The sequence below is a fragment of the Pipistrellus kuhlii genome, unplaced genomic scaffold (assembly GCF_014108245.1).
Source record: "Pipistrellus kuhlii isolate mPipKuh1 unplaced genomic scaffold, mPipKuh1.p scaffold_m20_p_7, whole genome shotgun sequence".
NCBI lineage: Eukaryota > Metazoa > Chordata > Mammalia > Chiroptera > Vespertilionidae > Pipistrellus > Pipistrellus kuhlii.
In genome coordinates this window covers 48,792,322-48,808,500 of record NW_023425573.1, presented here as the reverse complement: position 1 = coordinate 48,808,500, position 16,179 = coordinate 48,792,322, and the positions used below count along the sequence as shown (strand labels likewise).

Genomic DNA, 16,179 nt, shown 5'->3' with positions numbered 1-16,179 from the left:
TCCGGGATGGTAAAGACTGGCACTTGGATCCAGAACTCTTATCAGTGAGGGGAAAAGACTTACTCTCCCTGCAGGGGCCTTCAGGAGCCAGGCCTTCCATTTAAATGCAAAAACACCCAGAAGCAAAATCCTTGGGAATGGCATCGCCCTGAGCAGATTAGAGAGCACTCATCCTGCCTAAAAATATTCAAATTCAATATGAACAAAACTGCCCAAATAAACTGAGTTCATTTGGTCAGTCAGATGGTCACATTGCAACTCTGCCTCCCAGGCTAGCTCAGACACAGGCTGGTAACGGGAATTCTATCAGTGAGGAAGTGCCCATACAAAGCTTCGGTCTATACATTTGAGGAAGAAAAGTAGCAATAGAACTTGCTGATCAAACGCAGCGTGGCTGACAAGATCTTTCAGAACGTGGAGTCCATTGGATAGAAAACAGTGAGAGGGGTGCTTAGAATGGGATTGTTTTTCTCTCCAAATGGATCAGGATGACGTGCCAGGAAAAGAACTAGTGTGTTTTAATGGTGCAAGAAAATAAATTTTCTCATTTCTAAAAGGCATATGTATATTTATTTATTTTTTTCATGCAAGGGCTCTACTTTCCACTCCCCAATGTAAAGTGAGATGGTGTTCTGCTTGGAAAGAAAGACGCAGGCCTTATTGTTTCCACTCCTAAACTGACAGGCTTTGGCAAGGTCTACTGCTGCTTTTCTGAAGCATTTTCTGATGGTATTTAAGTAGAGTCCAGTTTTTATGTGGCTTTGCTCTTTTTTAAAAAAAATATATAGTCCTAGCTGGTTTGGCTTTGTGGACAGAGCATTGGCCTGCAGACTGAGGGTCCCAGGTTCAATTCTGGTCAAGAGCATGTACCTCAGTTGCAGACTCCTCCCTGGCCCAGGCCCTGGTCAGGGCTTCTGCAGAAGGCAACCAATTGCTCTCTGTCTTTTCCTCTCTCTCCCACTCCATCTAAAAATCAATGAAAAAGATGTCTTTGGGTGAGGATTAATATATATATATATATATATATATATATATATATATATATATATATGTGTGTGTGTGTGTGTGTGTGTGTGTGTGTGTGTGTGTGTGTGTGTGTGTGTATTGATTTCAGAGAGAGAAGAAGGGTGGGGGAAAGAGACAGAAACATCAATGATGAGAGAGAATCATTGATCGGCTGCCAAGAGGCCATGTGCCTTGACTGGGGATCGAACCCTGACCTCTTGGTTCATAGGTTGACACTCAACCACTGAGCTACTGTTCTTGAAATCAGCTCCCCTACCTGCTTGATACCCGGATTTTATCACTTAACTTTCATTTTATATAAGCTATTCTTTGCATCCTTTTTATTTTTTACTAGAGGCCTGGTGCACAAATTTTTATATGGTTGGGATCCAGCTGACCCACCCTGATCAGGGCTGATCGGGCCAGGCTGGCAGGGGGAGGGGCTGCAGGTGGTTGGCTTACCAGTTCCACCTCCTGATTGAACACTGGGCTGAACTCCCAGTTGAGGGGACAATTTGTATATTAGCTTTTTATTATATAGGATGTTCTCTCTCCTTCTTAATTTTTGGCATTTCCATTTTTTGCCTGACACCATAGTTACTTTCTGACCTTTTCCACTGCTCACAGGCTGAAGATTCTTTTCTTGTCACTTCTGTTTGCATGGAATACACATGGGTTACAGAGGAGAAACTTAAACAACTGTTAGTCATTTTGACTTCCAGGGGGCTTCATTAAGATTGTCTGGTGAGCTGGATTGGTGGCCCTCTGTTTCTGAAGTAGAATTCTGGAAGATGGAGCAGCCAACTTTCCTGCTGACTATTATTGGTACCACGCTGTTAAGAGAGGTACTGCACCTCTCCCCACTGTCCTACCCAGTATTCACAGCATCAATAACATTCATTGTGTGCCGACCACATGCCATGTGATCTGAATAACAAACAGATTCCACTCTCCTAATCCACTCCCCCAGCAAGCACAGGCCAAGATTAAAATGCTGATGTTGCAACACTGAAAGGATAAGTCAAGGTTCTTGTCCTAGCTATTCTGCATCCTAATATCCATGAGCTTTCTATTTCCCACACCTACACGCAGTAATGGGGTTTCAAAGAGCACAAAGCAAATAAAAAGAAGGAACTATATTTCTCTATTTACTAGTAGTTGTGGTCATACAGGAAAGAAGAATTGTTTTAATATTATCTGCCATGAAAACTTTTTTTATTCAGAAACAAGGTTCTTGGGTAATGTAATGCACTCAATCTATTAAAAATATACTATTAAGATGTTCATATATACATCTGTCATTTTTTTAAAAAAAACTTCCAACCAATGCTATAAAAGAGCAGATTATTTTTGGAAAGTGGGTGTCCTCTCACAACTCCCTTTCAGCAACAGTTGAAATCAATTTCTGCAAAATCTGTTGGTGTCTTTAGCTTTTCATTAATTTTTCAATTTCTAAAATGCATCACTCAACACATACACCCATAGCACAATATCCAAGATGGAACAGAGCTCCGGTGCCTCTTTCCCAAGGCCACCCACCCCTCAACCCACACATGCACAGACCATTGCTGTTTCTTTCATACCCACAGGAAAGGAAAGGCCAGAGTAGGGGCATCTATAGAAACCTTTCAAAGGAAGAGACTTTGCTTATAATTTAATTAGTTTATTACTTTCAGGTTTTGTAACAGGATTATCATATGTTTATAAAAGTGATTTTTATGGTTAAATAGGATTAACTAATAGGATTGAGAGAATTTAAAAAACCATTCAAAATAAGAATTTTACTGTTGTATTTCTATTTCTTTTATTTTTATTTTTTTAATCCTTACCAAAGGATATTTTTCCATTGATTTTTAGAGAGAGTGGAAGGGAAGAAGGAAGGGGAGAGAGAGAGAGAGAGAGAGAGAGAGAGAGAGAGAGAGAGAGAGAGAGAGAGATTGGTTGCATCCCACATATGCCCTGATCAGGGCCAGGGATCAAACTTGAGACCCAGGTATGTGTCCTTGACCTTGGGATGCATGGGGTGACACTGTAACCACTGAGAATACTGGCCAGTGCTGTTTCTATTTCTTTATTTGAATAGCAGAATTACCTCTTACCCAAGATGACCATTCACTTCACCTACACATGTAAGCACTAGCAACATTGTGGTTATTGTAGAAAGATTTTGGGAAAACTCATTTTCTGTTGAGAAAGCATGTGGGCTACTTTTCTTTGAAGAAATACAGTTTTAAAATCACAAATTAGCCAAAACTGGTTTGGCTCAGTGGATGAAGCATCAGCCTTCAGACTGAAGGGTCCCAGATTTGATTCCGGTCAAAGGCATGTACCTTGGTTGCAGGCACATCCTTTGTGGGAGGTGTGCAGGAGGCAGCTGATTGATGTCTCTCTCTCTCATATATGTTTCTAACTCTCTATCCCTCTCTCTCCTGCTCTGTAAAAAAAATCAATAAAATATATTTTAAAAAAATAAAAGCACAAATTAAGAAACTTTTTTTCCTTTAAACATGTACTTCTGAGGACATGTAAGTTGGTTCAGATTTGGGATAGTATGAAATTTCATTCATTGACCTCACAAAGTATTATGGATGAGGAGAGAAAGATGATTGCGGGAGCATCTCATTGACATGGGGTTCTGGAAGGCTGGGAGTTGACCAGAGCACCGAGTGTAAGAGAAGAGGAAAGTGGTGGGAAGACAGAAGGAGCAATAGTTATTTATAGACTAAGAGCCTATGTGAGCAGAGCTGAGACTACAGCTATCAAATCCTCCTGGAAGACATTTTCTAAGCCCCCTAAACATTCACTAATATTTTACAGGCAGCTGACAGAAGCATTTTTAAAAGTGAGACATAATAAGCAAGATGAAATTTTTATTCCAAGTAAATGTAAGGAAAAGAAGGTAGAAAAATGACTGAATTTCTATGTATTTTGACACTGTAAACCAGCATATATGTCCCACAAATAACCTGAACTGGGACTAAAGGAGACTTGAACAAAAAGATGAGTTTTGATCTGAGCCTTTCTCTGTCTTCAGTATGAGAGTCAGCCTCCCACACTATGTATTCTCTCCTCCCAAAGTGAAGTTGTGGGTTTCTGCTTTGGCACTACATGTTCTACAGAGAGACAAGTTTGTTTTCTGTACCTAATAGCATTCTTGATCCGTATCTAAGCTGACAGATCAACTTCACATCACAGAGAGAGAGACAACAGACTTTATGTGCCTCTTGACATGATTCAATAGAAAGTGCACATTAATACTCCTGAAGTCTACTTGCCAAAGATAAATAAATCCAATCTGAATCAGATAACGCCTCTAGAGCTAAACATCAGTTTGTATGAAATACAAAGACCAGTGGGGGGAAAATAGGAATATATCAAATCCAAGGAAATTCAGAATGTGACAAGTTCCACAGGATTACAGACCCAGCCTCTTCAGTAAATAATTGCAAGGAAAAAAGGGAAGGAAACCTACAGATTTTTAAATATATATATATTTTTTATTGTTGATAGTATTGCAAATGTCTCCCATTTCTGCCCCCTCTCAGCACTACCTTCCTCCCCCCTCCTCCTTGACAGGTCTTCACTACCCTATTGCCTGTGACCATGCATATTCTATATAATAAGAGCCTAATATGCTAAGCATCTGGTCAGTTCAACCAATCAAAGCATAATAAGCTAATAATATGCTAAGGCCGCTCAACTGCTCTCTATGACGTGCACTGACCACCAGGGGGCAGACGCTCCAACTGGTAGGTTAGCTTGCTGTTGGGGTCTGGGTGATCAGCACTGAGTGAGACAGGCTAGACACACCCTGGAGCCCTCCCAAGGTCCCTCCCCAGCTGGCCAACCTCCCACGTCCCTCCCCAACCCTGATTATGCACTAGTGGGCTTGGCATGGCCTGTTCCTCTTGCAACCCAGGACCCCTCAGGGGATGTCAGAGAGCCAGTTTTGGCCTTATCCCACAGGTCAGGCCAAGGGAACCTATGGTGCACAAATTTGTGCACCAAGCCTCTAATAAGTATATAAGTTCTTTGGTTTATCTGTTCTCACCCCCCACAACCCCACATCAAGGTATGTCAGTCTTTTCCATGCCTTCATTGGTCTTATTTTGTTGGTGAATTCATTAGATTCCACAAATGAGTGAGATTATGTGATATTTGTCTTGGTGTTTAGCTCAGTTTGGCTTATTTCACTTAGCATAATATTTTCAAGGTCCATCCATGCTGTTACAAAGGGTAAGACATTCCTCTTTTTAACAGCTACATAGTATTTCATAGTGTAAATATCCAATAGCTTTCTTATCCATTCATCTACTGATGGGCATTTGGGCTGTTTCCAAATCTTAGCTTACCTACAGACTTAGCAGACATAGTAACCAAATGCACTGTGTACATTGATTTAGATTCTGATGTGAACAAACTATAACAAAAATTTATGAGAAAATTAGGCAAATTTGAATACTAACTAAATATTTAATGCTATTAAAGGACAACTGTTAATTTTGCCCTAAAAGACATTATAGTAATATTGTAAAGCAATAGCAATCATTATGGAGGAATTATATAATACCACAGACTTTGCATCTAAGTAGTTCAAGGGGGAGGGAAGCTGTGGGAGTTGGGGCAGCAGGAGAAGGTTGTAGATGAAATAAGACTCTGGCATGTTTTGACTGGGTAAGGGGTGCATGGCAATATGTTATACCATTCTCTCTACTTCTGTATATTTGTAAATATCAATAAGTTTTTCTTTAATGAATATGTAACAACATAAAAAATAACAAAATTTCCTCTAGAGAAGACTTTTGACATACACATCACTAATTTCTATGTATTTTCTAATTTACACAAGAAAATCATTAATATGTTGCTTGTTACACAGATAACAGTGCATAAAAAGATTCTAAAGAAGTAATAACAAAAATAACCAAAATACTAATAAACCAATAGAAGAATCAACATAATTTGTGAATAAATAATTTACAACAAAGGATATATAAATAAATCTTAAGCATTATGTTCAACCTCACTCATACTAAGAGAAATGGAGGTGTGAGTTGATATTTCATTGTGGTTTTGATTTGCATTTTCCTCATGATTAGTGATACTGAACATCTTTTCATGTACCTATTGGCCATCTGTATGTCTTCCTCGGGAAAATGTCTTTTGATATTGTCTGCCCATTTTTAAATTGGGTTGTTTGTTTTTTTGCTGTTGACTTCTATGAGTTATTTATATATTTTGGATATTAAACACTCACCAGATATATGATTTGCAAATATTTTGTCCCATTTGGTATGCTGCCTTTGATTTTGTTGATGGTTTCCTTTGCTGTACAAAAGCTTTTTAGTTTGATGTAGTCTCACTTGTTTATTTTTGCTTTTGTTGCCTTTGCCTTTGGTATCAAATAAAAAAAATTTACAAGACTGGTGTCAACGAGGGAGAAAACAAAGCACTAACATAAATGGATGCAGGCTAAAGGAAAAATTATAGCAAAAATGTCCACTATGAATTTTCAGTTCTACTTTTTCTTTTAATAGGAAAGAGTGGAGGGTGACCCTGGGAAGTAGAAGAGGGAAGCCATCAACAGATGGCACCCACCTCCCTCAAAAAAAAATAAAAAAAAATTGGTAGCTGGCAACCTTTCCCATCTTCCAGTGGCTCAGTCTGGCTACAGTTGGAACTCCTTTTAGAATCTCTGGTACCTGAAACTTTCTAACACATGGAAGGGGCAGTTAACCTTGTTACATATAACATAATATTAGCATCTTCTGCTTAGAGAGAACTCGGTTTTCTTATTAGTGTCTTAAACAGATTTCCAGCATGAATTCTCAGATGCTGAAGATTGGTTCAGCATGGATCATGGTAGCTTCCCATCATTTCTCTGCCATTGTACAATGTTTATCAGCTCATTTGTCTCTCTTTATCTCCTTTTATGGCCTTTTTCTCATCTGTAAAATGGGATAAATAAGCTTTTACTTTATAGGAGGTAGGACAGTGGTTGGCAAACTCGTTAGTCAACAAAGCCAAATATCAACAGTACAACTATTGAAATTTCTTTTGAGACCCAAATTTTTTAAACTTAAACTTATCCTAATACCACTTCTTCAAAAACAGACTCACCCAGGCAGTGGTATTTTGTAAAAGAGCCACACTCAAGGGGCCAAAGAGCAGCATGTGGCTTATGAGCCGTAGTTTGCTGACCACTAAGTAGGTGAGGCAGGGGTTGCAGAAATTAGTTTTTTCACTAATTGTCTCAATGTACTTCTACAAACAAGTGACTGTTATCTTCTAAGGCAAACAACTTGCCTTTTTGCTTTAGCACCCACCTCCAAAACTTCAAGGCCCCAGGCAAGAGAGCATACTCTTCACTGTTTGCATTGTTTTTGAGGCTGACTAACTTCAACACAATGCCCATGTGCTATCCTGCTCACAGAATCGAGACTTGTTTTGTTGCTGGGGAAATCCCCCATCTGCACAGGTATGTGTCTGTGTGATAACTCAGATATCCCTCCATGCTTCTCTGAGTTATTAATAGACCCTTTGTTTTGGGTGCAACAGAGAGAGAAGACAGCACAAGTTTGCTGCTAAAATATGCCAGGAATTTCAAATGTCCCTGGAGGAAAGGAAAATGTGAATATTTTGAAGAAAGAGGAGAGAGGAAGGCACAGTCCATCTTATAAACAGACAAAGGAAGCTGGTGAACCCAGGCAGGCACTGGAAGCTCAGAGATCTCTTACAAAGCAGGGCAGGGCCCCTTGAAGGGAGTGTCCCCCTCAATCACCCTACCACATGAAAGCCATCATCCTCCGGTTAGCTTGCTTGCCGGGCTAACACAGATTTCTCATACTTTCAGAACTGGGCATTAGAAGCAGCATCTAACTAATGTTAAGAGAAAAACCTGAAATATAAAAATGAGACACACAGGCAAAACCATGAGTGCATGAGTAAGGTAATAACGCCCCCCCCCCCCCACACACACACAAATTAAAAGAAGAGAGTACTTTAATGAAAGTGTTGTATCACTTTGAAATATTATTAATGTCTTTCATGTTATATTGTCCTTTCATTTAAAAAACAAAAGGCCATCTGGCAAGCTCAGTGTCGTGAGAAGCCATTTTACTAGGCTTTTAGCATTACTCAGCACAATTCCACTTACTTTGGTCCTAGCATGAACGACTCTCCCACTGCAGTTAACTAGACAAACGACTCTCTTAAAATGAGCCTTATAAGCCCACTTAACGGGTAATAACATGTTGCCTCCCTTGGTTGAGACTTTCATCCTGATGGAGGCCATCGTACATCCTCAGAATAAACAACCCAGGCTCCACTCACCTCACAGTGCACACAGCAGGCCAGGGTTTTTAATGACTCACGTGAGGCAGGGCATGGAAGACCCACCCGCCCCCACTCCCTCCACCCAGGGGCTTCCTTGTGGTGGAGCACATGCACCAAAGAAGTCAGGGTAGAGACTTCTGTGGAAGCAGAGATGGAAGCAGAGTGGGGAAGAGGCCACCAGAAAAAAAACACATAGGCCTCATGTTTCCTGTTCCCCATAGTCTACTCCCATTCCTACAGTTAAGGGGGCTCTTTGTTTCTTTGTAAATTATGCCATTCTTTTATTATATCCCTACTAGAGGCCCATTTCACGAAAAGATTCGTGCAATAGGCCTTTTTTCCCCTGGCTCCCAGCACGGGTTTTCCTCCAGCACCCAGGCCTTCGATCTGGCTGTCACCTTCAGTTTTCAATCTGGGCAGAGTGCCACTCCTGTAGCTTCCTCTGTCCCCTCCCTCCTCCTCAGCAAGCATCCCACCACACTTGGCTGCTTCACACCTGTATGCAAGCTGCCCAGAAGACTGGAGTGGCTGGGGGGGTGGGGCTGTCGCCATCTTTGTCAGGTTAATTTGCATGCTCACTCTTGATTGGCTGGCAGGCGTTGAGAAGACACGGTCAATTTGCATGTTTCTCTTTTATTAGTGTAGATTTAGAGTTACGCTATTAAAATGTAGATATTTTCCATTTTGAGGTAATTAGAAAAACAAAAGTGAACATGCTGTGTATGTATCAGTCTGTGAAGCTCATGTTAAATATATAGGGTTAGGAGGTGTGGAATAGAAAGGGGATGCCCTGTGGCTTCTAATGATTTGCACCCTCTGTATTTCTCCTAAGGGGTGGTTTGCCCTTTGATGCCCTCCTCGCCTTCTGCAATAGGCAGTTATAGAGGGTAATCGATGAGATCTTGGCAACAAGCCATCACACAACTAGGTTTTATGTTACAGACACCTGTCATCAATACAGTAGCCACAGACCATGTGTAGCTATTATATTTAAGTTAATTGCAATTAAAAACTCAGTTCCTTGGTTGCACCAGCCACATTGCAATGCTCAGATCACATGTAGCTTGTGGCTACCATATTGGTCAAAGAAGACATAGAACATTTCATCATCAAAGAAATTCCTGTGGATCATTATTATTATAAACCTTGTTAATCATAGAAGGTTTTCTCTTATCCTTCTCATGTCACCCTCAACAACCCCTATGTGACTGTGAGATTTGCTGAAAGCAGGAATGGTGTTTTGTGTCACCTCTAACCCCAGCTCCTAGTCCTGGGCTATACAAGACATACAAATGATATGATTATTCTTTCTCTTTGCTCCCATGGTAGCTACTTATCTTAGTCATAGCACTTTAACACATCCCCCCCCCCAAAAAAAGTTTTTATTGTTTTAATTGAGATATAATTGATATATAATATCACATTCGTTTTAGGTGTACAATGTAATGATTTCATATTTATATATAGTGTAAAATGATCATCACAATAAGTCTAGTTAATAGAATTATCACATATAATTTTAAAATATTTTCTGATGATGAGAACTTTTATGATCTACTCTTTTTAGAATCTTTCAACTAAACAATACAGTATTATTGACTAGAATCACCATTCTGGTTGTTACATCCTGTGGCTTATTTTATAACCAGGAGTTTGTACCTCTTGACTACCTTCACCCATTTTGTCCACTCCCCAGCCCCTGCCTCTGGCAACCACCTATCTGTTCTCTGTATATATGAGGGGTTTTTGTACCTTCCATATATAAATGAGATTATATGGTATTTGTCTTTATCTGCCTGACTTACTTCCCTTAGCATAATGTTCTCAAGGTCCATCCATGTTGTCAAAAATGGCATGATTTTGTTTCTTTTTATGGCTATATAATATTCCATTGTATATATGTACCACAATTTCTTTATCCATTCATCCATTAATGGATACTAAAGTTACTTCCATATTTTGGCTATCAATAATAATAAAAGCATAATATGCTAATTAGACAGGAAGTTCTTCCAAACAAAGCTCGGCTGCAAGGAAAGCCTGGGTCCCAGGTGCCTGCCAGCAGCCAGAGGGAAGCCAGCCTGGGTCCCGGGTGCCAGAGGGCAGCTGGTGTCGGCAGCCAGGGGAAGGAAGGCCTACTCCTGCACTAATTTCATGCATTGGCCTCTCGTTGTAAATAATGCTGCAATGAACATGGGGGCATATATCTTTTCCTGTTAGTGTACATTTCCCCCAACAGCACACAAAGGTTTCTTTCTCTCCACCTCCTTTTATTTCCAACAACTGTTATTTCTAAGAGAAAGTTTATTTAGAAAGTAGTAGAAGTGGAAGAATTGAGCAGTAGAAGAAATGAACTCAGGAAACAAGTTATAGAGGCAAAAGATGGGGCCTTGGAGCTTAGGAGAGAGAAGGGTATTTCTTGTCTTTTTTTTTTTTTTTTTTTTTTTTTTTTTTTTATAAATGAGTCATTCTAACAGGTGATATTTCATTGTAGTTTTGATTTGCATTTCCCTGATTAAAGTGATATTGTACACCTTTTCATGCATGCACCTATTGATCATCTGTAAGTCTTCTTTGGAAAACCATTTATTCAGTTCCCTGCCCATTTAAAAAATATATATTTTTTGCCGAAACCGGTTTGGCTCAGTGGTAGAGCGTCGGTCTGCAGACTGAAAGGTCCCAGGTTCGATTCCGGTCAAGGGCATGTACATTGGTTGCGGGCACATCGCTGGTGGGGAGTGTGCAGGAGGCAGCTGGTCGATGTTTCTCTCGCATTGACGTTTCTGGCTCTCTATCTCTCTCCCTTCCTCTCTGTAAAAAAAGTCAATAAAATATATTTTAAAAAATAATAATAATAAATAAAAATTAAAAAATATATATATTTTATTGCTTTTTTACAGAGAGGAAGGGAGAGGGATAGAGAGTTAGAACATTGATGACAGAGAAACATTTATCAGCTGCCTCTGGCACATTCCTCACTGGCGATGTGCCTACAACCAAGATACATGTCCTTGACTGAAGACAAACCTAGGACCCTTCCGTCCGCAGGCTGACACTCTAATTATTGAGCCAAACCAGTTAGGGCTCAATGTTTTTTATTAAAAGAAGTAACAGACACTGTCTGTTATCCTATACATGCCCTTGACTGGAATCAAACCTGGGACCCTTCAGTCCACAGGCTGATGATCTAACCACTGAGCCAAACTAGTTAGGACTCCTGCCCATTTATTTAAAAAAAAATTTTTTTAATTAAAAAAAGGTTTTTTTTGCCCTGCCCATTTAAAAAAAAAATCACTTCATTTGTTTTGGGCTATTAAGCTATATGAATTCCTTATATATTTTGGATATTAATAGTTTATCAGATACATGGTTTGCAAATATTTTCTCCCATTCGTTAGGCTTCCTTTTCATTTTATTAATGATTTCTTTTGCTGTATGGAAGCTTTTTAGTTTGATGTAGACTTACTTGTTTATTTTTGCTTTTATTGTCTTTGTTTTTGATGTCTTATTGATTTTTTTACTGATTTAAAAAGTAATACAAAAAAAAACCCTGTTGATTTTTATTATTTTTCTCAGGATTTTTTTTTTTTTGTATTACTTTTTAAATCAGTAAAAATCAATGAGTTGAACCAATGACCTTTTAGTGCATGGGATGATGCTTAACCAAATGAGCCACACTGGCCCAGACACTATTTTGCTTATTTTTAAGTTTGGTTGTTATTATCAGAAATGTGTTTTATTAATATTTTTTCCCAGTTTGCACCTGGTCTTCATTTTTGTAACAATGTTTTTTGAAGAACATAACTTAATTATATTCAAGAACAAAGAGAAGTACCCGCCATTGGCTAAACATTGAGCAGCTCAGGAGATAAAATAATACTCAAGTTCATACTTTGTCTTTTTTAACAAAATTGGCACCTATTGGTTTCTAGCCTGCTTTTCCACTATCTTATTATAAATATTTTTTCACATCATTACATAATAGTATTTTAAAGCATGCCTTGTAATTGTGTGCTCTCATGGCTGGCTATATTTTCTTTGACTATCTCTATTTGGGGATGCTTATGTTGATTCCAAGGACAATTAAAATAAGAAACATATGATTACCATTCTTGTTTACATCGTTGTTTACATCTCCAATCATTTCCTTAGTATAAATGCTTACAGTTGCAGAGCCTGGGACTAAAGCATAGCACTTTGTTTTATAATTGTGTCTTCAAAAAGATTACAGATGTCTCGAGGCAAAGATCTAGTCTTCCCCTCCTTGTCATGCCGGTATGTGACAAACAGCCCATCATGCTGTAGCTTCTCCATATATCCTTGATGGATGAATAGTTAGAGAGAAAAAGTTTTCCATGGAACTTTGTCCTCTCTCCTCCCTTTTGTGAAAGAAAATTAGAGTCCCCTTAGCCATCTACCCTGCCCTCTCGGATGGAGGAAATTAGAAGAAAGTTTCCTTCTAAGAGAAAGCTTGCCAGGAGATGCAGATTCCCAGAGAGCTGGGTGACAAGCCCTGTTGCTGCTCAGCAACGCCCTGAAGGGGCCCCGCCCCCAGCCTGTATAAAGCCGGGGTGCAGTGGGGCAGCCACAGCTGGCAGGGCCTCTGGAGCACGGGCACCAGCACCTGCACCCTCACCACCCGCAGAGACACACGCTATGGCAAATGAAGTGCAAGACCTGCCCTCCCCGCGGAAAGGGGGGCATCCTCCCGCAGGTAGGCTGCCCACCTGCCCTCTGTCCTGTAGGTAGCAAGGGCCTCAGTGCTGCTGCCCTGCCATCCATGCCTTCAACAGAGGCACCCAGCAGAGCAGAGGTTCCCATTGTTACTCTGACTTCCTCCCATGCCTTTGATCTCTCTAGGCTTGTGTGTAAACCACCTGGGGATTCCTCAGGCCCTGGATCAATTAAAACTTGATGATATGTGAGAGGACAAGGGATGGGGTGTTTGTGGGAAGAGATAGGTAGCAAGGGTGGCCCTTTCCTCCCTGCAAGGTGATTTACTGCCATGGAAACCTCCTCCCTAGAGGTTCCAGCTCTGAGACTCAGGCTCCCCAAGATACTGTATGTCATCTGACTTCATAGCATAGCCTGGCAAACCAGCTTCCACAGCAAGGACAGCAACTGCAGTCTCTTCCTCTTCAGGCATTTGGGTTGGGCGGTGGTATCCGTGTTGTATTTGCCTGTCAACACACTGAGGAGCACTTTCTAATAAGGACTCAGACACTGAAGGGAGCTGCCTGGAAACCATAGATATCAAGGTGTTTTGCAAAGCATCCACAGTTAGCTTGCTCTTTCTCTCTCTCTCTCTCTCTCTCTCTCTCTCTCTCTCTCTCTCTCTCTCTCTCCCTCTCTCTTTCTCCCTCCCTCCTTCCCTCCCTCTCTTTTCTCTCTCCCTCATTCCCTCCCCCCTACCATTTTAAATGTGTGCTACTTATATCAACTCTCTGGAATATGGAAATGAGTTTTATTGTACTTAACCGTATGTTCATCTAGATTGACTGAGTTGACTGAGCCATGTAGGCCTATTTTTAGCCAGTTTTATGTTCTTTCTTTCTTTTTTTTTTTTTTAAATATATTTCATTGATTTTACACAGAGAGGAATTGAGAGGGATAGAGAGTTAGAAACGTCGATGAGAGAGAAACATCGACCAGCTGCCTCCTGCACACCCCCCACTGGGGATGTGCCCGCAACCAATGTACATGCCCTTGACCGGAATCGAACCCGGGACCCTTCAGTCCCCAGGCCGACGCTCTTCCACTGAGCCAAACCGGCTTTGGCCAGTTTTATGTTCTTTCAACTGCCTGCCTTCTCCTTTCCTTTCCCCATTTGCAAAATGTACTTATTGGTCTAACTTGGCACCTCTAAGCCAAGGTTATTTCAGTCATCTGTGCTGCAGAGGATGGCGGGAATAACCTCTGCCAAGCTGATACACTGATACGGAGGATCAGTGGTTTTCTGGTGAGCAACCTTGCTGAGAGAGTCGGAATTTTCACTCGTTTCCAGTTCTGGGCTCCATGCCCTGTTCTCCTGTGACAGATTCCTGACACTTAATATTGAATTGGATTTAGCAGTGTTTAACACTATATTTAAAGTTAATGTTGCTACCTAATGGTCAGGAACGATAAATTCTAATTATTAGAAGAGAAGTCATCGCAACAGATGATGACAAAAAACAAAACAAAACAAAACAAACACACACAAAATCCACCATTCTTTTCTCACCACTTCCACCTCAATCCTTCATCAAACAGTTAAGCCAAAGCCTGATTTACTGAATTACATTCATGCACCAAGGACACAGAGATAAACCCAACCAAATGAGCATTCGGATGAAGCCACCAAGAACTTCCTGTCCTCACCACTAATGACTGCTAATTACTCTGTGTACAGAGCACACCGGGAATCCATCAAGCATGTCACAATGCCTCCAGCATGATAATTAATTATTACGAACTGTGACACTACAGATAAGAGGTTTGGGGTAATTAGAATGGAGATGAAGGCAGACTTTTGCCTCCCCACTGAGAGCAAGGGAACAAGGAAGCCTCCTCCTTCCTCTGCTCTTGTTACCTATTTTAAGTCCAAACCGGTTTTCGATGGTGCACAATTTTATTTACAGAATAACAATAATTCATCATCAGAATTCCATCAAATCGTTACCTGGTTTTTATTTTATTTTTTTAAATATATTTTATTGATTTTTTACAGAGAGGAAGGGGGGGCGGGGGGAAGAGAGCTAGAAATATCAATGATGAGAGAGAAACACTAATCAGCCACCTCCTGCACACCCATTACTGGGGATGTACCTGCAACCAAGGTACATACCCTTGACCAGAATCGAACCTGGCACCCTTCAATCCACAGGACAACGCTCCATCCACTGAGCCAAACCAGTTAGGGCTTCACCTGATTTTTAATAAGCAATTTACAGATCCCAGAAAGTGGGAAGCAGGGACAATATGACGGGAAGGATTTGAATGGCCTTCGGAATTGGACAGATGTGGGTTTAAACCCTGCTTTCATTCCACATCTCTGAGCATCAGTTTTCTCGCCTCTAAAACAGGCAACAATAACTAACGTGGGTATTATAAGGTTGTGATGGTGATGAAAGGCGATAACCTTTGTAAGGTACCAAGCACATGAATGTTAATCCCCATCAAATACAGGCCTCATAAAACACATAGCCAATCGCAAGTCATCAGATGTCTGAGGGCTGCTGTGTTGGGTACTATTGCAGTAGGCAGAATAAGGAAAATGCATAGAAAATATACACATGCCCACCCCATCGCAGTTAAAAATGAAACCACTCAAAAGTCCACCAGCGGTAACTCTTTCCCACCTTCATGTGGAGTGCTTAGCAGTTTTTCTTTCATGTATATTAATAGAATATATTGCAGCTCCATTAGCCGTGGCTATAAATTTATGCTGTGACACAAGACTACATTAAACATGAGCTGGCCTGGGCCCTAGTAAGCTTAGCTTCGGAGTTTCTGCTTTTTATTTGCCTCGCTCTCAGTTTTATAAGAATCTCATCACAGTGAACAGCCCAAAATGTGTGTGTAGAAGGTGACCGAGGAAGCCAAGTACATAGGTAATGAACTAGAAAGAGCAGGAGTTCATGAGTTTTTCTGTATATTCCCTGCACTTTTTAATTCAGTTTTAGTCAAATGAATGAGAGCCATCAGAGAGGACACCACAGAACCCCAGAGAGAATCCATTTTCTGGATCATTAAAGAGAGAACGCTGGCCAGTGTGGCTCAGTGGTTGGGTGTCAATCTATGAACCAGGAGTTCATGGTTCAATTCCTGGTCAGAACACTTGCCTGGGTTGTAGGCTTA

The 16,179-nt window shown here is 40.6% G+C and overlaps 1 protein-coding gene across 3 annotated transcripts in view; it reads left to right on the top strand.

The window, feature by feature from the left end:
- Positions 1-16,179, top strand: part of DAPL1 (death associated protein like 1) — a 60,014-nt gene that overhangs the window by 27,418 nt on the left and 16,417 nt on the right. Inside the window, exon 1 of one of the 3 annotated variants that reach the window (XM_036422012.2) lies at positions 12,906-13,054. The exons of 1 other annotated variant lie outside the window; for it this stretch is intronic. In XM_036422012.2, coding sequence (XP_036277905.1) covers positions 12,997-13,054 — 58 coding nt within the window. In that variant the 5' untranslated portion in view covers positions 12,906-12,996. Of the gene's footprint in view, positions 1-12,905; positions 13,055-16,179 lie in introns of those variants that run through there. One more of the 3 variants, XM_036422013.2, reaches the window with a different exon arrangement.